We start from the raw sequence: 27992 nt of genomic DNA, 5'->3' as shown, positions 1-27992 counted from the left end.
TTATAGCATTACCCTGCTTCAAGTCTTCTTCTTCTTCCCTTCTTGACATCTTCTACCCTACCATAAGAGGTAAGATCTTAATTTACTAATCACTAGAAAGATAATAAGAGAGGCTCCCAGATGGGATTTATGTAACTTAGCAACCTTCTAGAAAGTGCTTATCTCAGTAATTGTGTCTTCCAACTGGTGCTTCAGGCAAGTTACTAGAAAGTAGATCTTTTCTTTCTAGCAGAGTGCTTAGGTCATTGATGGAATGAGATATCATCTGGGCAAAGAGAGAATAGAGTTTTCAATATTATTAGTTACAGAATAGATCCAAGCTAAAGTCCTCTTGTGGAAGAGTATGGATTTTTTTTTTTAAAAACTGCCCTATTTAACTTTGCTTCAGATCAGATTACACTTAGAAACTTAATTTTATTTATTTATTCCAATGAATGGAAAAAGAGAGTAGAAAATCTATGAAGTACCTTTCAGATCTAAAATTCTTTGATCTTACAATCCTGAGTTTTCCATGAAGACATTTGACTGAGAAGTTTTTGTTGTACTTGGGGACATTCATTAATTATAATGAACTATTGTGAATAATTCTCAAATAATTTCAAAGGAAAGGTTTTTGGACAAATGAGTTGAAAATGTTTCAAGTAATTTTGTTAAAAAAAATAATGTTGTAGCATTCTTCTTCAAAAGTCCCATGCTTGAATTTCAGCTCTATCACTCAACTCTGTAAATATTAAGTAAGTCCATTCATTGAATCAATCTTTTCAATGACAAAAGGGAGGTGGTATTATTTGCACTTCCTACCTTAGATGTTGTTCTGAGAATCAAAGGAGAAATATATAAAAAGAATTTTGTAACTTTGAGAGACCATATCTTTATTACTTACAAGCTAAAACAAGCTTTGGGAGTAGACTGATCTCAGTTCAAATACTGCCTAACTCTGATTGTGTTACTTTGGATAAGTCACTTATAATCTCAGTATCCAATTAATTTTCTAGGTATAAAAGTTTCAGAATCATTGTTGATTTGCATCAATAGTAGAAGGAACAACAAGAGAGGGAATTTCCTCTACAGTGATGAAATCATAGGTCTGAGGGGAAAAAATTGCTGTCATTGAGAGAATTTAAGTGACTTGCCTAATATCTTATAGGTAATAAGTAGCAAAGTAGAACCAGTTTTCCTGGTTATAAAGCTAGTTTTTGAAGAATAAATTGTGGAAGGAATTATGGCATCCTAGCCTAGTGACAAGGCAGATAGTGGCTCAATGAGCAGTGAGTCTGGAGTAAGAAAAAAATCCAAGTTCAAATTCAGTTTCAGGCACTTTCTAGCTGTGCCATCCTTGGCAAATCACTTAACCTCTTATTGTCTGACAAAATGAATCTATTGGTAAAGAAAATGGAAAACCAGTCTAGTATCTTTGCCAAGAAAACCCCAAATTGGATCATGAAGAATTGGCCCAGATAAAACAACTGAACAACAACAAAGCCCCATGACACCCTCAAATCATAGAAATATGAGAGTGAAAAGGAGGAAAAACGGGTTGATATTGTACATTGCAAGAATACAGGACTTATCCTATCAATCAGACCAGAGATTTAGAATTGGAAGGTACCTTAAGTGTCATTTTTTCTGAATCATGTAAATGAGTAACTGAGACCCAGAGTAGTTAAGTAATTTTCCCATGCATAATCAGATAGTAAGTGACAGTTGGATACAGTTCCTCTAGCTCTAAATTCAGTGCTTTTTCTTCTTGAAGAGAGAGGACCTAACAATAACCATTTGCAAATTCTGTGTTCTTGGCAAAGTTCCTCTCTTTTTTATGTATTTTCATTTCTAGAGGAAGTGATCCTAACCAAGTAATTTATATAATCAGTGCCTTAGAATCAAGTGATCTAAGATTCCTTTCAGCATTTCCCTCTTGTAGAAGGCAGAGTTGAAGACCCACTATACATAAACCATAAGTTAAAAATAAAAGATGAATCCTCTGCTGAAGAGAAATAGAATTAAATAGATTTTTTGGGAAGGTGTCTTCTAAGAGAGACAGTAGCATCAATCCACAATATCTCTTACTGGTGGTGAACTTTAAATACTCTTTATATGTAAGAACAAGGAACACATAGAGAATATAATATATTTCTTAAAGGCTAAGACATGATTGGCTATTTTCCCTTCTAAAGCATGTAGCACTAAATAGACACCCAATTCAGTTGAGCTGGAATGATGGAAATGGAAACCAAAGGACATTGTCAATGTCCTGCTAGGCCAGTCTTCCCTAGTTGGAATGAGAAATAGAGAAAGGCAGATCATGGTCAAGGAGTATTGTATTTGGGATACAATCTCTCAAGAGAGGAAGCTAAGCTCAATTGTTTTTATATTGTTGAATGACTATAAAAGCTGTAACTATCTTCTAAATTTCTATGCCTTTGGATAAGGCTCTGGTCATCCTGTCCTAATAATAGTCCTACTCATAAGAGTTGTAAGGGGGAAATAAGTCATAAAACATGAAAATATGAATTATCTTAATTTTTTCAGGAATTAGAACAGTATAATTGATTACATTTCTCCAACAAATAAATATTAAGCACAAATAAATTTAGTGCTTGTATGAGGATATGGGCATGCAAATCCTGAATGATGACTTTTATCTTTTTGTTTAGGCTCGTGGTTCATAAACCATAGCCATGAGTTCAGACAATGAAATGGCCGTTTTTGGGGAAGCGGCCCCTTACTTAAGAAAGTCTGAAAAGGAACGTATTGAGGCTCAGAACAAGCCTTTTGATGCCAAGACATCGGTATTTGCTGTAGAACCTAAGGAATCTTTTGTAAAAAGCACCATCCAAAGCCGAGAAGGAGGAAAGGTGACTGTAAAAACGGAAGCTGGAGTAGTAAGTAAAAATATTATTATGCTGAATTCATGTTCAATTTATTCTTTCTCCTAGGCTATATGAACTTATGCCTTTGTTACTTTCTAGACACTAACAGTGCGGGAAGATCAAATCTTCCCTATGAACCCTCCCAAATATGACAAGATTGAGGACATGGCCATGATGACTCATTTGCATGAGCCTGCTGTCCTGTATAACCTCAAAGAACGTTATGCAGCCTGGATGATCTATGTAAGTATATCTCAAAGTATCTGTGATTTAGAATACATGCTATCTTAGACCCAATTCTAAATTCATTGAAATGAATTTATAAAGTTCAAAGGCCCTACTAGATAGCTTATCATCTAGCTAAAATATTCATGCCTTGAAAAACTCCCATTTTTAAAGTGTTTTCTTCTCCTTTGTTTAATTAATATTGATATGATTATTGTTTCTTCTTTCTTTGTACAGACTTACTCAGGACTCTTTTGTGTCACTGTCAATCCCTACAAGTGGTTGCCAGTGTATAACCCTGAGGTAGTGGCTGCCTACAGGGGCAAAAAGAGGCAGGAGGCCCCTCCCCACATCTTCTCCATCTCTGATAATGCCTATCAGTTCATGTTAACTGGTGAGTGGATCAATATTTATTAAGTACTTATGAAAAACTAGGAAATTCCAATTTCAAAAAATATCTAAAGTAGAACCAAGGCTAAGTGTTTGGAAATGAAATCTATATATGTGTGTGTGTGTGTGTGTGTGTGTGTGTGTGTGTGTGTGTGAGAGAGAGAGAGAGAGAGAGAGAGAGAGAGAGACAGACAGAGAGGGAGGGAAGGAGGGAGGGAGGAAGGGTGGGAGAATGAAAAGGAGGGAAGGAGGGAGAAAGAGAAAGAGAGACAGAGAGAGACAGAGACAGAGACATGGAAACTGAAGCAAAAAATTATGAGGCAATATATTTGTAATCAAGGACAACTAGTTGTAATCAGAAAGAGTCATTTTCTTCAGTTCAAATCTAACCTCAGACCCTTATTAGTCACGTAACCATGTTTGCCTCAATTTCCTCATCTATAAAATGAGTTGGAGAAGGAAATGACAATGTATTTCAGTGTCTTTGACAAGAAAATTCCAAATAGGGTCAAAAAGAGTAAGGCATAACTGAAAACAACTGAACAATAATAAATATTTGCAATTAAATATACAAGCTTGCAAGATTAAGGGGATTTCACTTGAATTACTGCTCTAATGCTCAAAGAACTTGGAATTAAATTTCTTAATTTGCTAGAATAGTAATCTACATTTAGAAAATCTGAGTTAGAGTCTAGATTCAAATTCAGTAGGTGTTTGGCCCAGAGCACATAAGTTTTTACTTATACTCTCTCTCATATGGGATTCATAAATAATGCTCTCTGTGAACTTTAAAACACAATTAAAAGTGCTTAGCCTATACCTAGCATTTAGTAGGTGCTTAATAGATATTTATTTACTAATTGAAATAGGAGTGACTATGAAAAACAACTTAAAAACCTACTTGAAATCTAATTCCTGCACTTCAATTCTACCAGATCAAACACCTGAAATTAAATTGATTCTTTTGAAAAGTAAAGAATTTTGATAAGACCACATGACTCCTCTATTCAAGGATAACTTCAATATACCTCTATTACTGGGGAGGGAGGAATGGGGGAGAGTGGCTGTAGTATAAACTCCTTAACAATTCTGGTTCTGGCCTACTTGCCAGATTATTGCACATGACCTTCTTTCTTTCTTTTAAATTTTTTTTTTTTAATTTATAGAATAAAATAAGCATTTCTATAACATAGTAAAATTTTAAAAAGATGATTGCTCATAAAAGTACAAATCTATTATATACTATTTCCTATCCCATTTAAATATGTAATAAAATTTGTGTTGCAGAAAAACTTGCTGTTCTTCAAATATAACATTCAACTATTGTTATTGGGTCTTTGCATGAGTTGTTCCCCATGTCCAGAATATACTCCCACCTTCCTACCACCTCATAGAATGCCCTCTTTCTTCAAGTCTCAGCTCATGCATTATTTCCAGGTTTCTTGATCAACTCAGTGCTATTCTCTTACCCATAGATTACACAAATACTTACATCTTGTATCTTCAAGTAGAATGTGAATTTTTTACTTTGTATCCAGTGTCTTCTAGTACACCTCTCGCCATCTGGAAGGTTAAAATGAAAGGGCTCTTGCCCTCCAGTAGTTGGCATTTTATCAGTTAGATAGGTGGTTGAATAAAACATAAAACTATGTAATTCACTATCATTATTTGTGTCTCATGAATAACAGCATTAGACTTTTCATGATATAGCACAATCAACATTACATGAGTAGCAAACATATCCTCTCCTGAGAGATACAACTTATTGTCTACCTCCTCTTAAAGGTTATTTTATGAGAGCAAGAGCACCTCAAAAATTCAAGAAATCTATTCTTGGTGAGCAGCAATTCAGTGATTTAAAAAAAAAAAGGAAACAGGCTACTTTTAAGGAAAAATTATTGTTTTGGAAACCAAGTTTATTTAAAGTTCCTTTGTTTTCTCTTTCACAGATCGGGAGAATCAGTCAATCTTGATCACGTAAGTAGATATCATGCTGGGGTTTGATCATTGCATTACTTAAGATTGTTTAAGAATATGACTACTTCTCTTCTATGGATTTGACAGTGGAGAATCCGGTGCTGGAAAGACTGTCAACACCAAGCGTGTCATTCAGTATTTTGCAACAATTGCAGTGACTGGAGAGAAGAAGAAGGAAGAGCCTGGAAAGATGCAGGTGGGTGGTGAACCAAGTCAAAGTCAAATTTCTGCCAATGCTCTTTTTTGTGTGAAGTCTCTGTTGTGGAGAATAACTTGTTATTGTTGTTTGTTTTAGGGGACACTGGAAGATCAAATCATCAGTGCCAATCCCCTGTTGGAAGCTTTTGGCAATGCCAAGACTGTGAGGAATGACAATTCTTCTCGCTTTGTAAGTCTCTTTGGAAATACTAATGATACTGTAAGTGTGAACTCTGATTACAATACCCAGGGACCTTACATCACTATGGTACTTGGCTAGATAAATGTGTTCCCTCTGGTTCTAATAATGGAACAGCCTGGGCTGATGATAGGTACTAGTTTGGGATTAGCATGGGTCCACAAGTAAAACTTTGTCCCTGACTTGCTATATAACCTCTATAATGTTACAATGTTGTTGCTCAATCCTATCCAATTCTTTATGACTCCATGGATCAAACTGATCCTGGGATTTTCTTGGCAATGATACTGGAATGGTTTGCCATTTCCTTCTTCAGTGGATTAAGGGAAACAAAAGTTAAGTGTCTTGCCTTAGGTCACACAGCTAGTAATTGACTGAGATCAAATTTAAACTCAGGTCTTCCTAACTCCAGATCTATTGCTGTATCCACTGAGCCACCTACTTGCCTCCCTACCATATTTAATATCTGCATTTAAAAGCAAACTTTACAAGTGGGGTATACTCATATTTTTCTTACAAATTGAGGGTGTTTATGGAATTAATTGTGTGTATAAGGGGTATTGAGCTACTCAAAGATTGATGTTTCAAAAAGACAAAGTCATATTCTTTTTCCTTCCCAGGGTAAGTTCATCAGGATTCATTTCAGTACCACAGGGAAACTAGCTTCAGCAGACATTGAAACATGTAAGTAACAAAGTTCTACTATTCTTAAGTGATTTTAAAATATACCCTTCAAAATCTTTTCCATTTGCTATACCTATGATATTTTTTGTTTAAAAATTAAAGTTTGTTTCTCACTTTGACTATTTTATTTATCTCTTTAGATCTGCTAGAGAAGTCTAGAGTTACTTTCCAGCTAAAAGCTGAAAGAAGCTATCACATTTTTTATCAGATCACATCAAACAAGAAACCAGAACTAATTGGTAAGACATTTCATAATTCCCTTCATTAAATCAAATAACAGAATTGATGAACTTGTTTAGAATAAAGGACTGTCTAGCAGAAGAGTCAGTCTTTTCAGGAGAGAGAGATGGAGGAGGATTAATCTTACATCAGTCCCAATATATTTGGACTGACTTCTCAGCCATTTTTATTATTCATTAATTACTTGTTGTGGCATAGGTTATAGCAATTGTGTGTATATATTGAATTTTTTATAAGAAGGATAATCCTGTCAATTTTATTTCATCAGAAATGCTTCTGATTACCACCAACCCATATGATTATCCATTTATAAGTCAAGGAGAGATCACTGTTGCCAGCATTAATGACCAAGAGGAGTTGATGGCTACTGATGTAAGTATTTCAGACCTTAAGTAATTCCACACTGGATGAGATCTCCAGTCCATCAAATTAAGTATTCTTTCTCTAACTGTAATAGCAAGAGATGGCTCAAGAATAGGTTGTCCTTCTTGTTGTTAAATTCAAAAGGTTGAGGAAAACATCATCTCCCTCAAACAAACAAAAATTCTAATTTCCCATAATAACCCATTAGGGTTCTATCATTCTTACATTTATCTAAAAACCTTCGTGAAAATCCCTGTTTTCCCATCTGCATCACTCCTTAGTAATAAAACATGTACTACAATGTAAATAGTACTGTTCTTGATAATAGGTTATTTGAATTATTGAGTCTTAGTTCAGACATTCATAAGATGTCTGAGTTTGAGAGTTTAATTTCTCTCCACCTTTGAGTCCTTGTTAGTAAAATGGGGTTAACAACAGTTACACTTTCAGTTTCAGAAGTTTGTTGTGAATAAATAACTTTTAAAACCTAAAAGCACTATATAAATGTAAACTGTAAATAGTTTTAAAAGTTATACAATTTTGTGTATCATTGTTCTGTTCAGTCACATAGATTGTATTCCCTACATCCCTTAGCAGATGATCTCCATACTTTTTATGTGCTTTACAAACTTCTTTTATTTCCAATTTAGCAAACATTAAATAAAATTAATATTTCCACATACATTGTAGAACAGAAGGTAGAACTTTATAGGAAACTGAAATTCACTATTGAACAAAGCTAACTTTTCTTTTTAACTATATAATAATTTCAACATGCAATTTTCAGAGCTCTTCTGTTCATCTGTAATTTCTTCTGACCTCTTGTTCTCTCATAATTTGGGGGTAAAAATGGACTCTTTCCCTAATACTCCATTTCCCTGCCATCCTTGAAAAGAAAGAAAAGAAAAACCTCCGAGACAAGGATGTATAGGCAAGCAAAACAAATTCACATTTTTGCCATGTCCAAAATGTATCTTTCATTCCACATCTTGAGTCTAATCACCTCTATATCTGGAGGAGCAAAATGTTTTGTCATGAGTAATCTAGAATTATAATTGGTCATTACATTGATTATATTCTTTCAAAAATGCTTTTTTCTTTATGTTATTGTTATTATATATTTTTCCTCCTAATGCTGATCACTTCTTCAATTCATAAAAGTCTTCCCAAATTCCTCTGAAACTAGCCATTTTATCAGTTCTTACAGGACAAAAACATTCTATTACATTCATATATACTAATTTCTTCAGCCATTCTCCAATTAATTTGCACCCTTTCTGTTTCCAGGTCCTTGCCAGTGCAGAAAAAAGATATATATAAAAATAGTTTTTGTACATTTGAGTTCTTATCTGTTTTTTTAAAATTTCTTTGTTGTATAATCCTAGTAATGTTATCACTGTGTTTAATGATTTTTGGGACATAGTATAAAATTGCTTTCCAGAGTGACTAAACAGATTCACAGCTCCACGAACATTTGTCATTTCCTTTTTTGGTCACCTTTGCTAATCTGATGGATGTGAAGTGAAATTTCAATGTTACTTTCATTTACATTTCTCTAATTATTAGTGATTTGGATTTGAAGCACTTAGAAAATTGCCTATTCCTAATCTTTGACCATTTATCTGTTGAAGAACAACTCTCATAAATTTTAAGCTAGTCTTTATATTTTGGGGAAATGAGACCTTTATAAGAAAAAAAAAAAACTTGCGGCAAATTTTTCTTTCTTGTTAATTGATTTTATTTCTATTTCCAACTACAAAGATTTTATTTATGTAAAAACTTTTACAACTTTTTTTTAATAACAACAACAAAAAACAAATTATCCTTTTATATTTTTGTGGTCCTTAGCATCCCTTGTTTGCCATGAACAATTACCTTTTCCATAAATCTGAAGAATATATATTTTCCTTACTCCTTTAATTTTATTTACAATGTGACATTTTATATCTAATTTGTGTATTCATTTGGATCTTTTCTTGGTAAATAGTGTGAGGGATTGTTCCATATCTTATTTCTGTCAGCCTACTTTCCAGTTTTCCTAACAGTTTTTGTTGAATAATGATTCACTACCCCAGTAGCTGGGGTCATAGGATTTAATGAGAGTGTTGCTGTTTTTGTTTCTGTGTTTTATGCTCCTAATTTGCTTTATACTAATAAACTTTTATCTTTTTAACCAGTATGAACAGTTTTATGATCACTGTTTTATAAAATACTTTGATTATTAAAAATACTTTGAATACTTCTAGGTCTTCTTCCTTTCAATTTTATTTCATTATTTCTCCTGATGTTCTAAACCTCCAGTTCTTCCGAATTAATTTTGTCCTTATTTTTCTAATTTTCTAAAGTAACCTTTTGATAATCTGACTAAATAAATTAATTAGATAGTATGGTAATTTTATTATATTGAATCAACCTACAATTACATTAAGTTTCTATGCCTACAAAAATCATCAGCTAATGATTAAAATGATTATGATGAGATACATGACCATGTGGTCATTCCATGTATGACCGATGCTTCTTCAAGTTGGCCTGTTTTCTAAACTTTTTCACATTAATACAAACTGCCAAGAATTTATGGTCTGCTGATATAGTCCTTAATAACTCAAATTTACTTCTATACTAGGATAAGGCACTAGACTATAGCTATTGTCAAAGAAGCTCTAATAAAAATAATAATTTTATACATTTCAAAAAGTACCATCTTTTCTTTCTGGTTTAAGTTCACTTCTTTGTATATGTTTAAGGGATGACCTGTAGCTCCAACACACTGGATTCTAGTTAATGTGTTTATATCTATCTCTTGTCAAGTTAACTGGGGAAAAAAAAGAAACTGGTAGTAGTATTCACTCTGATTCTAATTCAGTATTTACTTCATTGATTCTATTGACAGAGTGCCATTGATATATTGGGCTTCACACCTGATGAAAAAGTGGCCATTTACAAGCTTACTGGGGCCGTCATGCATTATGGGAACATGAAATTCAAACAAAAGCAGCGAGAGGAACAAGCTGAACCAGATGGCACTGAAGGTATTCATTAGTTCTTCTTAAGTTGCTTGATTATATAACTGAAGTCAAATCAAGTTTTTATCTCCTATTAACCTTAAGTTTAAGGAGAAGCACCATGGAATGTGTACAAATATTCATTGCTGTGTATACACACACACGCATGTATTATGGATATATGATGCATGCATGTGTATATGTATTGTACATGTATGTACATTTTCCTCTCATCTTGTCTCCACAGTTGCTGACAAAGCTGCCTATCTTCAGAGTCTGAATTCTGCAGACCTGCTCAAAGCATTGTGCTATCCTAGGGTGAAAGTTGGCAATGAATATGTCACCAAAGGCCAGACTGTAGAGCAAGTATGTGCCTTACTTCAGTTAATTGCAAATGATTTGGGTATTCTTTACATTTTCCCAATAACTACAGGAATTATATTTTTGTACTTCAAGGTGACTAATGCTGTAGGTGCACTAGCTAAAGCTATGTATGAGAAGATGTTCCTGTGGATGGTCACTCGTATCAACCAGCAACTGGATACCAAACAGCCCAGACAATACTTCATTGGAGTCTTGGACATTGCTGGATTTGAGATCTTTGATGTGAGTTAGCAGCAAGCTGGCAGAGGTGAAATTGAGAAACAGAGATCTATTTTCTTCTCTTGTGATTTCCCCAATTTTGATTTAAAAGAGAACGACTAGATAATTTCAAGAAATGTGATATTCTAGAAATTCCTATATATTCAAAAGAAAGCTGCCCCCCAAAAGCTTGATGGGTCATTGTAGTAGAATTTGAAACTCTCACTACAAGCTAAGGCTGACATTTAAAAATCATCCAGATATACTTAAAAGAGACAAGAAATCCAGAGTGGATACTGGAGAAATATATCAGTAGGAAGGTTAAGACTAAGACAATTTTGATTCACAGATCAGAATTACTAACAATTTTTGTATCTGTTCTATTGTTAGCACATAGATTTAAAAAAAACTGATTTTTGGAGACTAAATGTAAATCATCCCACACTGTATTCACTTTTTTACCCCTTTTTCTTCTGTTTTTTTTTTTCCTCTTGTGGTTTTTCCCTTTTTTATAACCAGAAAAAAAGAAAACAATAAAAAAAGAGAAAAAAGAAATATCTACTTTATACATTAGAGTATAAGTGCTTAGAAATGGAATAAAATGTTATGATTAATCCAAAAAAGACAGAGGAAATACTTTTTTACTATGGGAATCAAAAGAAGTTTCATATGGAAGAAAATCTTTGATCTGAGCATTGAAGGTAGTATAGGACTACTAGTCATAATAGATGACACATATCATGCTTTACATTTTGCAAATCGTTTTGCATATTCTATCCTATTTGGCCACCTTGTCTTTATCATGTGAAGAGGTATTTCAGGTATTATTGGCCCCTTTTTACAATTAGGAAACAGAAACTCAGAGAGCTTAGTCTCTGTGTTCATACTCACATAGCATGTAGGTATATAAAGGGAAATTAGATCTTTCCAAACTCCACTTCCAGTTCTTTCTTCACAATACTATGTGATCTCTCCTACGTGATAGTGTTTCTCATGTAAAAAGAGGTTGGAAATCACTAGCTCTGAGTTTAAATTCTGATTTTCACATTTAAAAAATGAAAAATCTTGGGCAAATTATTTTATCTATGACAACTAGAGTGTCTAACAATCTTTTCCAGATTTAAATGTTCTGTTTCTATAATCTCTCCATTCAGTTCAACAGCCTGGAGCAGCTGTGCATCAACTTTACTAATGAGAAACTGCAACAATTTTTCAACCACCACATGTTCGTGCTGGAGCAGGAGGAGTACAAGAAGGAAGGCATCGAGTGGGAGTTCATTGACTTTGGGATGGACCTGGCTGCCTGCATTGAGCTCATTGAAAAGGTGTGTTTGGATTTTTAGACATTAAAAAATAACTCATGAAAAAGATCATGGTTGAATTTCATTTCAATTTTATGGTCAAAATATAACCTGTAAACAACATAGTATTTATCTATCATCTTCCCTCTAGCCAATGGGCATTTTCTCCATCCTAGAAGAGGAATGTATGTTCCCCAAGGCAACAGACACTTCTTTCAAGAACAAGTTGTATGAGCAGCATCTTGGAAAGTCCAGCAATTTCCAGAAACCCAAAGTTGTCAAAGGAAAGGCTGAGGCCCACTTCTCTCTGATTCACTATGCTGGTACTGTGGACTACAACATTGCAGGCTGGTTGGACAAGAATAAGGACCCTCTGAATGAGACTGTGGTTGGACTGTACCAGAAATCCTCAATGAAAACTCTAGCTTTCCTATTCTCTGGGACACAGACAGCTGAAGCAGGTAATTCTTGATTACTACAAACTGGAGGCAGTACATTTCTTCTGTATTCATGGACATAAGTTCATATTGGCAACTGGATTTGGAGGTACAGAGGATAATTAATTATCCTTTAGGCCTTTAGGTGATTAATAATTTCTCTTCTAATGACCTATTTGTGTTCTTTTCCAATACTGGTATCAGCCTGGTGTCAAACTAGACATAAGAAAATTTAAAATTTTCCACCAATGGTATGCTTTTATTTAATATATTTTATTTCATGGTCTTAATAGCAAAAACATGCTAATAAGGCCAAAAGGACACTGTTGAATTCACCTTTATCCCCATATCTACCATTTTAATCTACCTTTCCTTTCCATTGTATGACAAGTGCCAAAAAGCTCCTAAGGATTAAACATATAAGAACAAGTGCATAACAGTTTATATTTTAGGTCCCTTAAAGCTCTACAAGTCTAAAATTTTTTGTTTCTTCCAATTCCATGCCTTCAGAATCTTGGACAGTTGAAGATGGCAATTTAGCCAAGTCAAAAGCTAACACTTGCTTCTCGGTATTGCCCTCCATCAGCAACCAATGTTTACATAATTTTTTCCTATTTTTTGGTAAAGGTCCATAGGGTCCTGGTGGGAAGTTCCTGGTGTAGTAATGCCCTTCACTAATATAATTAGCAATTTCCTCACAGCCTATGTCTTGGAATCTTACTTGAGGAAATAAGTTGTATCAAAGGAAAAATGTAAATTTTTGACTTCCTGTCAACTGAATTTTTTTTATTTACTCTATCCACTGTGCCACATATGCTCTTCACAGTTTTACTAAGTATATATAATAGTATGTTTAACAGAGGGCATAGAAGTATACTCAAATTTAGAAATGAATTTTTAGTGAGACAGAATTCTAACTCTGAACAAAGAAGGAGAAGGACCAAAAGCAATCTCAAAACAATTCATTTGTTTTGAGAAAGAAGCAAAAAGGTAACAAGGATCATGGATGACTGAAAGCCATGTATAAATAGCATACTTTCTTTTTTCTTCAGAGACTACTGGTGGAGCTGCCAAGAAAGGTTCTAAGAAAAAGGGTTCTTCTTTCCAGACAGTATCAGCTCTTTTCAGGGTAAGATAGAAAAACTGATTTGATGTTTCCTCATATCTGATAGTAAATACTAGTACTAAGTACTAATCTGGTATCCGATTTAAAAAGTAATTGCCCAAACTACTTGGGTAAAGTCTGATCTTAATAAATAAGAGATACCCTTTTTCCTTCTTTTCCTTTCCACTACATCTCCCTGGCTTTACCTCAGAATGATGGACTTTAAATTGCCTAGAATCTAGATGACTAGAAATCATCTTTCAGGCTGTATTAGAGAAAAGGACCATTTTTTTCCAGAAGGCTTTCTAACACGTTAAATGCCACAATTTCATTAAACAAACAGTGATATATTGTCAGAATTTTAAACAAATCATAGAAACTAATGAATATAAAGCAGGTGACCTAAAAAAATTTAGAGTGCCTCTCCTTGGTGCTCATAATTCTTAATTATCCATGGTTATTTTGTTCATCCTGTAGATAATCTGGAAGCCAGCTTACATAGTAAGGAAATCTGTGTTTGTCAAAAGATAGGGAATTCAGTGCTCGCAAATGTAAATCTTTTCCTAGAATGATATGAAATTTGGTAGAATGAAAAGTGAATGAGTAGCAGGGGAATGAAGGGGAAGAGAGAGTGGAAGTGAGTGCCTAAAATGAATGCAATTTTATGAACTGAGTATAATTCAGTTTTCAAATAAGTTTTGAAAATTCTACTTGAGATTTACTTGTATAGGTTCTTCCTGTCAGTCTGTTTATGAGAAAAATTGGAACTTCTGGAAAGATTATTTCCTTTAAAGCTTGGTTCAAGTCTCAAGTCGTATCTTTTATGTGATGCTTTTCTTGATCATTCCAGAAATTAATGCTTCTCTCACTCATCCCTGGAAATGGCCTTGTATGGTGTTCATTTTGTATATACATATGTATGTGTATATTGTCTCTCCTGATAGATTGTAAACCCCTTGAAGGCAGGGTATGGTTTTATTTTTGTTTTTATATTCTCAATATCAAAGCACAGTGGCTGGCACTAAATAAATGCTTGTGAATTTGTTTTAAAATGGCCTTAATCTGGTATTCAAAAGTTTCTGATAAAGTTAAACAAGTATAATCCTTTGGATTGGGTTTTATACTTTTAATAAGTCTTCTCATGTGGTCTTCTAGGAGAATTTAAATAAGTTGATGACCAACTTGAGGAGCACTCACCCTCATTTTGTACGGTGTATCATTCCCAATGAAACTAAAACTCCTGGTAAGATACTGTCAGATAAAAATACATAGCAAATCCTTTGTTTTATAATATGATAATTACATATATTTGGTTGTTTCAGGTGCCATGGAACATGAACTGGTCCTGCACCAGCTAAGGTGTAATGGTGTGCTAGAAGGCATCAGAATCTGTCGGAAAGGATTCCCAAGTAGAATCTTGTATGCTGACTTCAAACAGAGGTCAGCCTCTCGATATATTTTTTTTTGCTAGACTTTATATAATATCTAAAAGTTTGCAAAAACTTACATACACATATATGTATGTGTGTATATATGTATGTATGTATGTATATATATATATTTATAAACACATATATAATCTCACTGTATTCCCACAATAATCCACCTTTATGGATTTTGGTCTTTGATTTAATATAATCTTGTGAATATTTCTGAATTCTTTAGCACTCATTGCAAAAGAAAAAGAAAAAATAATATCCAAATATTGAAATTAGGCTAAAAAATTAAAGCCCAACTTTTTAAATACTTTGTAGAATTTTCAGTGGGTTCACTGACATATATGATTGAGGAATATATTTTTAAATAAGCAAAAATACAATAGAACATAGCTAATAATATATCTGGGATTTCCTCAATGTGCAAGTTTAGTGGTCTCTGTGTCTATTGGAGTTTGACAACCAGTGATAACAGAGGAGCAGTGGAAGATGAAGTCTGAAAGCCAGGCTGAGGAATCTTAAATGGCAGATAAAGCATCCAAGTAAAAGTGTCCAGGGAGTAGTTGGAAGTGGAAAGTTTCAGACTGGGAGAAAGGTTGAGACTAGAGATAAAGATTTAGGAGTCCATTAAGAATAGATGATTTTATATGATCAGTCATCTTATCCTTGGTGTGAATGACCACAATGTCCTTTCTTAAAAATAGGTTTGATAGAGCAGGATAAGAAGGAAGGGTACAAAACACTTGAAGGTAGAAAGAGGAAAATATTAATTTGGGGAAGAAAAAGAAAAACAAAAAGAGAAAATGTTGACCTGACTGGCCTTATGGTTGCAAGGTTGATTATCCTGATAAATAAAGTTGTCCATTTCACTAAGAATAAATATAGTAGTATAGGAAAGTGTATTATTTCTTCATGAATTATTTTATTTTTAGTTACTAGCTACTAAACATCAGAAAGGTCATTTATATGATATTTATTCCATCTCAATAGGTACAAAGTTTTAAACGCAAGTGCTATTCCTGAAGGACAATTCATTGATAGCAAGAAGGCATCTGAGAAACTTCTGGGATCTATTGATATTGATCATACCCAGTATAAATTTGGCCATACAAAGGTAATTATCTTATCCAAACTCTGTCCCTTTGTATTTTCTGAAGAATGTATCACTGATCTGTCATCTCTCCCTTATGCAGGTCTTTTTCAAAGCTGGTCTTTTGGGTCTCCTGGAAGAGATGAGAGATGACAAGTTAGCACAGCTTATTACGCGAACTCAAGCCATGTGCCGGGGTTTCTTAGCAAGAGTAGAATACCAGAAGATGGTGGAAAGAAGGTATGAATCCAATTAGAGTAAGACTTCAAAACTGTTTTACTGAGATCAGAAAGTTATCTTATCTACAAATTTTATTTTCATTACTTATATAACTTTTAATGCACATTAATTTAATATGTCAATAGGGAATCCATTTTCTGTATCCAATACAATATTCGAGCCTTCATGAATGTTAAGCATTGGCCCTGGATGAAACTATTTTTTAAAATCAAGCCTCTACTGAAGAGTGCTGAGACTGAAAAGGAGATGGCCACCATGAAGGAAGAATTTCAGAAAACTAAAGATGAACTTGCCAAATCTGAATCTAAAAGGAAAGAATTGGAAGAAAAAATGGTATCCTTGCTGAAAGAGAAAAATGATTTGCAACTCCAAGTCCAATCTGTATGTAATATCTGTTTTTTTCTCTCTTTAATGATTATAGAGGAGTTGGGGGGGCAGTTCTCTTAATTGACCCATTATTTACCTTTTGTTAAATTTATCTTGGCAAATGTCATTCTTATTCCCTGATGGAACATAGGCTGTTTCTGTAGCATATAACAGTGCCTAAAACACTGTAGGATCTCAAAAATATATGTTGAATTGAATCTATCTCTAAGGCAATCTGACACTTTTTCTCTCACAGTGAAAGTTTTATATAAATATTGGTTGAATGATTAAATGAATGACCTACATTGACTTTTGGTTGCTTATTATATCAAATTCTTCCATTTTCCTTTCAAGGTTTTTCATTATCTGATCTTATTTTTCTTCTTTGCTTTTCTAATTTGGGTTTTCCTTTAATTCAAGGAAGCTGAAAGTTTGGCTGATGCTGAGGAGAGATGCGACCAGCTAATCAAAACTAAAATCCAACTTGAGGCTAAAATCAAAGAAGTGACTGAAAGGGCTGAGGATGAGGAGGAAATCAATGCTGAACTGACAGCCAAGAAGAGGAAATTGGAAGATGAATGTTCAGAGCTTAAGAAAGATATTGATGACCTTGAGTTGACACTGGCCAAGGTGGAAAAGGAGAAACATGCTACTGAGAATAAGGTATGAATCTCACTATGAAGAAATAGGCTAAAAGAGATCTAGGAAAGTATATGCCTCTACTTGATAGAATATAAATATAAGATGTAATGAACAATAATATATTTTATGAAAATAATTTTCACTCATAAAGGTGAAAAACCTCACAGAGGAGATGGCAGGGCTAGATGAAACCATTGCTAAGCTTACCAAAGAGAAGAAAGCTCTCCAAGAGGCCCATCAGCAGACCCTGGATGATCTGCAGGCAGAAGAGGACAAAGTGAATACACTGACCAAAGCTAAAATCAAACTGGAACAGCAAGTGGATGATGTAAGTTTGAAATTATAAAGGAGATACAGTTCTTTGATAAGAACAAACTGGAAATTGTATTCTTCCTAGAAATTCATTCATGGTATTGTTAACTTTTAGCTTGAAGGTTCTCTTGAACAAGAAAAGAAACTCCGCATGGACCTAGAGAGAGCAAAGAGAAAACTTGAAGGTGACCTGAAGTTGGCCCAAGAATCAATCATGGATCTGGAAAATGAGAAACAACAGCTTGATGAAAAATTTAAAAAGTAAGCAGAGGAGTTATTTGTGAAATTGACTATAAATATTGGCAAACACTAATACGTGCCCTTTTATTTTTGAAAAAGGAAAGAGTTTGAAATCAGCAACCTACAAAGCAAAATTGAAGATGAACAAGTACTAGGGGTTCAGTTGCAGAAGAAGATCAAGGAGTTGCAGGTAAAGTCAGCACTTTTCTTCATGCCAACCCTTGGAGAATTAGCCATTGACAGGAAGAGGCTGATGGATGTGGTTTTCCTTATTGCCAGGCCCGCATTGAAGAACTGGAGGAGGAAATTGAAGCAGAACGCGCCTCACGGGCAAAAGCTGAGAAGCAGAGATCTGATCTCTCCAGGGAGCTTGAGGAGATCAGTGAGCGCTTGGAAGAAGCGGGTGGAGCAACTTCAGCTCAGATTGAGATGAACAAGAAACGAGAGGCTGAATTCCAGAAGATGCGCAGGGACCTTGAAGAGGCCACCCTGCAGCATGAAGCCACAGCTGCCACTCTGCGCAAGAAGCATGCTGATAGTGTTGCAGAACTTGGAGAACAAATTGATAATCTGCAGAGGGTCAAACAGAAACTGGAGAAAGAGAAGAGTGAAATGAAGATGGAGATTGATGACCTTGCCAGCAATGTAGAAACTATTTCTAAAGCCAAGGTACTGTGAATTGTTTTAAAAAAAATCCAGATTTTAAAACTATTATGCAGAAATGATGAAATATCTGTACAGCTCTTGTGCCATTCTTGTACCATTCTCATACAGGTTGAACTAAGAAAAGAACTTAGTTCTTTTCTTAGACATCTTTGCTAATTAGAAGATTAGGAACTTTCCAGGCAGGTTTGAATAACATATTAATATAAATCAATGTGTCTTTTATCTCCAGCTTCATATTATTAGCTATTATTAGCTTCATAAGATAGGGATTATTTCATTTTTGATTTTGTATGGCTAGTATTTAGCACAATGCTTTGCACATAGTAGATATTTGGTAAATGTTTGGGTATAGATTAATTCTTGCTTTGAAACAATTACAATTTTTTAAAAAATGTCCTTTTTCAAAGTTCAAGATAGGTAAGAAAAATATTCTTCTCTGATTAATTTTTGTTTCATTTTTCAATGCATCTATATGTAAAAAAATTATGATTATCTTTTAAAATGTTATATTTTCCATGTCTTATTTTATACATGTAGGGTAACCTTGAAAAAATGTGCCGTACCCTGGAGGATCAAGTTAGTGAGCTTAAATCAAAGGAAGAAGAACAGCAGCGCTTAATCAATGACTTGACAACTCAGAGAGGGCGCTTACAGACCGAATCTGGTAGCTTTCTTTCTCCTGTGTGTTTTTATGATAATAGATTTGCAGTTTTATGTGCAATCATCTTTTTATTAGCCTATGTTTCCATGTTTTGTTTTCTGCTTTGTGTTTATTTTATCTATGATGTGGAATACTTGGTTTATTCCATGAATTAAAAATGAAATAAATTTTTGAAAAGAAAGGCATGATATTTTGGCAAATAGTATTCAGAGAGCCACTTGCCAGCCTAAGTGGAGAGGTCCATGTAAGACAACCTAATAACAGTTTCACACTGGACAGAATTGTAGACCACCAATGATTTTGGCTAATCCTAGAAAGTGTTTAAATATTGGATCTATTTTTGAGGTACCTGGGAATTTGGGTATATTTCAGAATAGATCTAATGACTCTGAATTTAGTTTAGTTCTCTTTGTTTGACCCTGGACTGAACTAAAGAAGTCTAAATCCTTAAAATAGCTTTCAAAAAAAGACTTCCAAATGTCCACTAATTTAGAGAAGGGTATCTGACCCTGTCCGGGTTCAACTCACATGTCTTGTATCATGTCACATTATTTTGAAAGGATATGAAAAGATTGAATATAAGTTATAGTTTCTGACTCAGTTTAACTCAGAATAACTCATCACTGTACTATGGAGAAATCTGACATAGAATATATGCATTTTAATCTGAAAAGTGTAATAATACTACCCTGAACCCAGTTATATTTGAGGAGAAATGATTGTTACAGTTAATTCTCAATATAATTCTTTAAAAGATGCAATTGAATTTCCAATACTGTTTTTCCTTTCAGTACTACTGGTAATTTTCTCTATGTGTATGTCTCTATGTACACATCTATATATGTATATGTATACTTATGTATCTGTAACAGGTGAATATTCACGTCAGCTGGATGAAAAAGATGCTTTAGTTTCTCAGTTGTCAAGAGGAAAACAAGCATTTACACAGCAGATTGAGGAATTAAAAAGGCAACTTGAAGAAGAGACCAAGGTATTGCAAGACTTTCCCCCTGACTTCATGATAAAAATTACTTCCAGACTTAACTTTCCTCAGGATTTTCTTGACTTGTTTTACTAAATATCACACAATTAACTCTGGTATCTGCCCATAGGCCAAAAATGCACTAGCCCATGCCCTTCAGTCATCCCGCCATGACTGTGACTTGTTAAGAGAACAATATGAAGAAGAACAAGAATCCAAGGCTGAGCTACAGAGGGCATTGTCCAAGGCCAATAGTGAGGTTGCCCAATGGAGAACCAAATATGAGACAGATGCTATTCAACGCACAGAAGAACTGGAAGAGGCCAAGTATGTGCAGGGATCTTTTGGAATAAAGAAAAACTATGCATTGTAATTGGCAGAGAAATAACTGAATTCTGAATAGATTCTAAAAGAAAACAATCAGGCATTAGAATGTAGCTGAACTAATAGGTAAACAAACTACTACCTTGTAGGTTCAATATTGGTACCAATAAGAGGAAATACCTTATAGTGAGGTCCCTTTGACATATATGTATATGTATATGTGTTTATATGTATATATGTGTGTATGTATGTGTGTATGTAGAATAATCACCCGTCATGGGCTCCTTGCAAAGGCATGTGTGTGTGTATATTGATGGGGGAGGTAAGGAATCCAACTAAACTGAGGAATCCTCAAAACTATGTATGGGAATAATGTTATGGGCCAGAACTTGAAACAAGGTGCTAAGTCACTGGAATTGATAGAGACAATGCTTATGTACTTAGTTCACACCTTTAGAGTTCACACCTTTAAGAGAGTTCATACATTAGTTCACATATTAGAGTTCACACCTGTAGAGAGCATATATAAGCTAAGAACCTCGACTAGGATTAACTTCAGGAGATTCACAAGTCTAAGAGAAGCCCACTAGAAGCTCATTCAGGAGGAGCTCTTCCAACCAAGGAGAAAGATAGGCCTCTAAGAAAGCTAACTGGAAAAAAAAAAAAAGAAAGCTAACTGGGCTATTTTGAAGGAAATAATAAAGGATTTGGATTTTAACTCCTGGCTACATTTGAAGTGATTATTATTTTGACTGAAAGGAAGGCTGCTCCCAGAAGGCCCCAAGAAACTTGCTTCCAGAGAACATTATATTTAAGAGAACATTGCAGAATAATGCTGTTTTTGTTCTAGATTTATGATTCATTGGTGTGTAAACTCCAAATATGAAAATTTTGTCCACTAATACAGATCAATAGCTTTCCTATAATGTATAATCTTACAATGAGAGTAAATGAGAGGCTAGGTGACTTACCCAGGGTAATGCATTTAATAGTTAAGCGAATCAGGGTTTGAATCCTAGTTTTTCTGCTTAAAGACTGGAAGTTTATCCACAGTGACACATTACATCTCTGAGTATATATGTTTGCATATAAATATGTTTATAAATGTATTTAGGCACATGTTTACCCAAGGAGTTTAAGATGTTCACTTTATGCTAAATTATATTTACATTTCATAATTGCCAGTATTTTAATGAAGTTCCAACTCGCTTCTCTTTGATAGTTATTATTATTATTGAAGTTATTTATTTCTGGAAACATACACAATCCTGTAGGAAAAAGTTGGCCCAGCGTCTACAGGATGCTGAGGAACATGTAGAAGCTGTGAATGCCAAATGTGCCTCTCTCGAAAAGACTAAGCAAAGGCTGCAGAATGAAGTGGAGGACCTGATGCTTGATGTGGAGAGGACAAATGCAGCCTGTGCAGCCCTAGATAAAAAGCAAAGGAATTTTGACAAGGTATTCCATGCAATAGTTGATGATATTTATGTCTCTAATTTCTTCTTATTACTCTATTTGCAGTAAACTGATTATTTTTTCTTCAGATCTTGGCAGAATGGAAACAGAAATATGAAGAAACTCATGCTGAGTTAGAAGCTTCCCAGAAGGAGTCTCGATCCCTCAGCACAGAGCTGTTCAAAATGAAGAATGCTTATGAAGAATCTTTAGACCATCTTGAAACTCTCAAGAGAGAAAATAAGAACTTGCAGCGTGAGTTCCCTTTACTTACTCTACTAACAGTGGCTTGAATGACCCTTTCATTTTTCCACCTGTCTCATTCAATATCTACCTACCTCTCTACCCCTAGAGGAGATTTCTGATCTGACCGAGCAGATTGCTGAAGGAGGCAAACGAATCCATGAACTGGAGAAAATAAAGAAACAAATTGAGCAAGAAAAATGTGAACTTCAGACTGCTTTAGAAGAAGCTGAGGTACACATAGCATTGTAGATCTATGAAATGACCTAAAGAAAAATATAGAATAAACGTGGAAAATAATAGTTTCTTTGGAACCCAGGTTATTAGAACACAGAGGTCTTTCAATCTGTTACTGACTTGATTGTTGGCTTTCATTAAGGCTTCTCTTGAACATGAAGAAGGGAAAATCCTTCGCATCCAACTTGAGTTGAATCAAGTAAAGTCTGAAATTGATAGGAAAATCGCTGAAAAAGATGAAGAAATTGATCAGCTGAAAAGAAATCACATCCGTGTTGTGGAGTCTATGCAGAGCACACTAGATGCTGAGATCAGAAGCAGGAATGATGCTATAAGGATAAAGAAAAAGATGGAGGGAGATCTGAATGAAATGGAAATCCAGCTGAACCATGCCAACAGAATGGCTGCAGAGGCCCTAAGGAACTACAGAAATACTCAAGGAATACTTAAAGTAAATGGAACCATGCATTTAGCTATTTCTGAATGGTTGCTTTTAGCTGAGACCTAAGAACATGATGTATAACAGAATTTGTTTGCTGTACCCAGGATACTCAGATCCATCTGGATGATGCTCTCCGAGGTCAAGAAGACCTGAAAGAGCAGCTGGCAATGGTTGAGCGCAGAGCCAACCTCTTGCAAGCGGAGATTGAGGAGCTGCGGGCCACTTTGGAACAAACTGAGAGGAGCAGGAAGGTAGCAGAACAAGAACTTTTGGATGCCAGTGAGCGTGTGCAACTCCTACATACTCAGGTGAGCACAATTACAACAAAGTATGGATTGGGAAAATGAAAAAAAAAAAAGTCCCAATCAGATTCTGCTTAAGTATATCTTGGTAGTTGCTAAAATTCTTTTGAGGAGCTAAATTTTTTCTAGCTTTATAATAATAAGAATAGCAAACACCTTTATGCACCTTAATGTTATTCAGCACTTTACATTTTTATTTCACATAATCCCCATAATAACCCTATGAGGTATTATTATCCTCATTTTATATATGAGGGAATTGAAGTCAAGAGAGGTTAAATCACTTATCATTTCACATATGTAGTAGTTATCTGAGGCAAGATTCAAACTTAGTTCCTGAATGAATTTATGAATACAAATCTAATACTATATTTATGGAGCCTCCCAGTCACATTATTAGTATACAATATCCAAGTAGATGAAGGGAAGGATATCTCCATTGGGATGTCCTTCAAGTATCTAAAATTTAGCTTGCTTAAAACTAAACTTATTCTTTTTATCTACATTTGAATCTATATTTGAATCATATTTTGAGTCACTTTGGTTCAACATCTTTCCTCTGTTTTACATCTATCATCTCATCCATGCTTCAAATCCACCTCCTTCCTAAAGTCTTTCCTGTTTTCCTTTAATTGAATGTGATCCCTTCTTAATCTTTACCTATTTGGCATTCTGTACATCCTCTATTAAAGTTATACTATTCAGCCTTGTCTTATACTCCATTAGAATATAAATTCTATGATAAAAGGGCCTGCTTTCTATTCATCTCTTCTATACCACACAATGGTCTAGTATTGTGCTTTAATAAGTCAGTCATACCATGAATATTTATGAATCAAATTGAATCCCCACTATAAATGTTACCTTTGATGCTTAAGAATTGACCATATAAATAATATTGGGAATTATAGATAATAACTTCAGGTATATAGCCTTTGAGAGGCACCCTGGCACAGTGGATAGATGGCTACCCTTGGAGTCAACAAGACTTGACTTTGACACTTAATACAATCAGGCACTTAATACAATGAAACACTTAACACAACTATGAGTTATGGCTGATTGATGAATTTGCATGGGTACAGAGAGTTTCCTTTTGAAGTTCTTCCCACTGATGAAATCATAGATCCATATCTTCTCTCCACCTTCCCTAAAGAGTATTATTTCCTATTCTTATTTGAATCCTGTTATTATTTCCTTATTTGAGAAAGAAGGAAAATGGCCATTTGTTTTTATTTTTTACTCAGAACACCAGCTTGATCAACACCAAGAAGAAGCTGGAAACAGATATTGCCCAAATCCAGGGTGAGATGGAAGACATGATTCAGGAAGCCCGGAATGCAGAAGAGAAGGCCAAGAAGGCTATCACTGATGTGGGCAGAAAAGTCATCAATTTCCCTCCTTGATCTATTTAAATAATTACTTGACATTTATAGTTTTCTTGTTTACTTACTAACTAGGCAGCCATGATGGCTGAAGAGTTGAAGAAGGAGCAGGACACCAGTGCCCATCTGGAAAGGATGAAGAAGAACATGGAACAGACTGTGAAGGACTTGCAGCATCGCTTGGATGAGGCTGAGCAACTGGCACTGAAAGGAGGAAAGAAGCAGATCCAGAAACTGGAAGCCAGAGTAACTATCCCAAATCTTAGCATTGTATGTCTTGTCCCATTCAGTGGTTATGGTGAAGATCTTAAAACAAATCTAATGTTTTTATGTTAGGTACGTGAGCTTGAAGGGGAGGTTGAAAGTGAACAGAAACGCAATGTTGACACTGTGAAGAGTCTACGTAAACATGAGAGGAGAGTGAAGGAGCTCACTTACCAGGTGAGGATAAGAACTCATCTGGAGTAACTACCTGGAAAAAGCAGTAATAAATGAAGTATGGGGAATAGAGGATTTGGAGTTAGGATTTAGGTTTAGATTTTCCCTCTCTTATTTACTACCTATGTGAGGTTATACAATTAACTCTCTAGTCATTGAGTTTCTTCATTGTTTAAATAAGGAATTCAACTGAATGTTCCCTAAGATATCTTCTCTTCCTGTATTTGTGATCCCTTTTAGTATCTTATCGAGTTAGTGTTGTTATCAGCAAGATAGCAGTCACTCATTTTAATTATCTACAATTTTTCAGACTGAAGAAGACCGAAAGAATGTGCTCAGACTTCAGGACTTAGTGGATAAACTCCAGGCAAAAGTGAAATCTTACAAGAGACAAGCTGAGGAAGCTGTAAGTATCTTTACTATGTAAGAGAAATGCTTGTTTTATTTCATAAATTAAAAATAAAAAAATTTTTTAAAGAAAGTAGAGGAGAGAATTCTTCAGGCCTATAAATCCTAACAAAAAAAGTCATAGGATTCATGCTATTAGCAGTATCCTGGGTAAATACACCCAAACTCTTTGTTAACATGTCAGTTTTTAATATCCCTCATAATACCATATTTAAAAATAATATAATAGCCAATAATTTCTTTCCATTTCTCCAATATTCACACCTAACATCAAAAGTAAATAAAACTTCATTCTTCCAGAAAAAGGCTGAGTGATCTTTGCTGTATGTTAAAAGATCTGGAGTAACAGTACTCAGTCTGGCATCAAAGGGCTTCGGTTCAAACTTTTTCTCTGATTCTTAGTACTCGTGTAACATTGGACAAATCATTTAATCTCTCCAGGTTTTAGTTTCCTCATGTGTAAAATAAAGGGCTTGAGCTAGATGACTTCTGAGATTTTTTCTATGGAATTCTTTCTATTCTAGCTATATGATCCTAGATTACACTAAAACTCCCCATTGATTTAAGAGTTGTGCCTTGTGAAGTTTCAGAATAAAGTCACTGTTGTCTAACTGTGGAAACAACATATATGAAAAGTGACCATAAGTTATCACCTGAAAATTTTATAGTGTGAAAAACTTAGACAGTTAAGTTTTTTTTTCTTTAGTTTGTTTTCTGTTATATTTGGGTATTTTGGTAAAAAAAAAAAAAGTAGGCAAATATTTATGAAAAAAACAAAATTTCAATTTACAAAGTTAATTCTAAAGATAAGAAAATGTCTTCAGAATTAGATAACTATTAAAATTTCCTGTTAGCTATTTTAAAGGGTCAAAAATATTAGGGCCTTTCCCATCAAGGCCTAGAAACAGATCCTTTATTGCTGACAAGTCTCTTTCCTTTATCAGGAGGAACAGTCCAACACAAACCTCTCCAAATTCCGCAAGATTCAACATGAACTGGAAGAAGCTGAAGAGCGGGCAGACATTGCTGAGTCTCAGATCAACAAACTGCGGGTAAAGAGCAGGGAGGTTCACACGAAGATTGTAAGTGAAGAATAATCATGGCCTACTGCTACATATAAGGTGGCTGAAGAAATATACATAATGTGAAATTCTTGGTCACTTTAACCTGTAATTATGTCTTTCAAGTAAAGGAAATAAAAGTTGTAGGATGTTTTGCAAAGAAAATACCTTAGAGTGGACTTTAATTTTTTTTAACCATCTGTTTTGAAATGTAAAAATTTGTTCCATTATAACCACATTAAATAATCAATCTGTTGATATGAGCAGGAAATCTATTGCTTTTCCTCCTTGATCTATTTAAATGTCAAGTAGTTATTACTTGACATTTATAATTTTCTTAACTGAATAAGAAAGTTTTCCTTTTAATGTCCCTGTTAATATGACAAGGTGATAATGGCAAAATTTAATAGACTGAAAGATACCTTACTGACTTGAAATCTTAGTATGATTTTTTCACTTCTCTTTATCTATTTCTCACATAATTCAATTTAGCTGATAAACTCCCTGGAACTTCCCATCATGGTTTTCTGAGACTTCAAGTCTATATGCAGTCTGGCCCTACTTATATGTGCACACAAAGGCTGAGCGATATACCCTTTCTTCACAATGATTCTCTTCGCTTGATAACTTTCATCAAGCGCACATACCAAAACATTCTCATTTAGATATTAAACATTGTTATAATTAAGCATTGACTGCATAGCCACTGTTATTGCCTAAAATATTACCCACTTTCACTGACATATATAGATTCTGTCTCCTTTCAGAGCTTACAGTCAAAGCACTGAGGCAGCATGGACACTAATGAATGGCAACTTTAACTATTAAAAATCCATTCTAACTCAACTAACTGGAAGTTTACTACAGTAAGACAGTATGGGAATATTAATTGAACTTGGATCTAGATAAGTCAGTGATGTTTTTAGAGGAAAGAAGATTTTTAATCTGAGTTCAAGAAAGCTACAGGTCCAGGAAGTAGAAGAAGTCAGCTAACTAGAACTTTTCCATTTCCATATATAGAAGGAAAGAAGAATTTGATGTTAGCTGGCACCATTTAGGAGATATTTAAAACAAGGACAAATTTACAGTCTAAAGAAAGTTTTTTTTTGTTTTTTGTTTTTTTTGGCTGAGGCAATTGGGGTTAAGTAACTTGTCCAGGGTCAGGAAGTGTTAAAGTGTTTGAGGTCAAATTTGAATTCAGATCCTCCTGACTTCAGGGCTGGTACTCTATTCACTGTGCCACCTAGCTGCTCTGAAAGTATTTTTTTTCTTTACAGAAAATAAGTTAGCATCATAATGAAACAGTGAAATATCCATTTCTAAACTATCATGTGGTATAGAAGAGGGAATTGGAAAACCATGTGCCGAAGTTGGCTATTCTGTTATTATTCATTATGTGACCTTGGAGGAGTCAGTGCTATTCTCAGAAGTTGAATTATAATAATTTCTACATTCTGTCTCCAACATTTTATGGCTAACATTTACA

The 27992-nt window shown here is 34.5% G+C and overlaps 1 protein-coding gene across 2 annotated transcripts; it reads left to right on the top strand.

Annotated features, from left to right (window-relative positions):
- LOC127560727 (myosin-2) lies at window positions 1-26671 on the top strand. Of its 2 annotated transcripts, XM_051995552.1 has the most exons (39): window positions 1-69; window positions 2655-2882; window positions 2970-3113; window positions 3333-3489; window positions 5435-5462; window positions 5550-5658; window positions 5758-5850; window positions 6480-6543; window positions 6684-6782; window positions 7052-7155; window positions 10040-10178; window positions 10399-10517; window positions 10608-10757; window positions 11888-12058; window positions 12186-12495; window positions 13524-13600; window positions 14732-14819; window positions 14899-15016; window positions 16003-16126; window positions 16206-16342; window positions 16468-16723; window positions 17129-17371; window positions 17502-17678; window positions 17778-17923; window positions 18002-18092; window positions 18182-18571; window positions 19106-19232; window positions 20102-20220; window positions 20342-20538; window positions 21810-21993; window positions 22080-22245; window positions 22343-22467; window positions 22613-22921; window positions 23017-23220; window positions 24462-24587; window positions 24675-24845; window positions 24936-25040; window positions 25348-25443; window positions 26390-26671. In XM_051995552.1, exons 2-39 carry the CDS (start codon window positions 2679-2681, stop codon window positions 26540-26542), a joined length of 5820 nt encoding a protein of 1939 aa, XP_051851512.1. In that variant the 5' UTR covers window positions 1-69; window positions 2655-2678; the 3' UTR covers window positions 26543-26671. The 2 variants fall into 2 exon arrangements, with proteins under 2 accessions (XP_051851512.1, XP_051851511.1); XM_051995551.1 differs by having other exon boundaries at window positions 10399-10757.
- Window positions 26672-27992: the final 1321 nt, after the last annotated feature.

The sequence above is a fragment of the Antechinus flavipes genome, chromosome 4 (assembly GCF_016432865.1).
Source record: "Antechinus flavipes isolate AdamAnt ecotype Samford, QLD, Australia chromosome 4, AdamAnt_v2, whole genome shotgun sequence".
NCBI lineage: Eukaryota > Metazoa > Chordata > Mammalia > Dasyuromorphia > Dasyuridae > Antechinus > Antechinus flavipes.
This window is presented reverse-complemented; position numbering and strand designations above follow the sequence as displayed.

Bases quoted from the DNA above. Each gene is read 5' to 3' on its own strand.
- LOC127560727 (XM_051995551.1), top strand. From the start codon at position 2,679: ATGAGTTCAGACAATGAAATGGCCGTTTTTGGGGAAGCGGCCCCTTAC. The intron at 17,679-17,777 runs GTAAGTTTGAAA...GTTAACTTTTAG, and splicing joins TGGAACAGCAAGTGGATGAT to CTTGAAGGTTCTCTTGAACA. The intron at 22,246-22,342 runs GTGAGTTCCCTT...CTCTACCCCTAG, and splicing joins AGAAAATAAGAACTTGCAGC to AGGAGATTTCTGATCTGACC.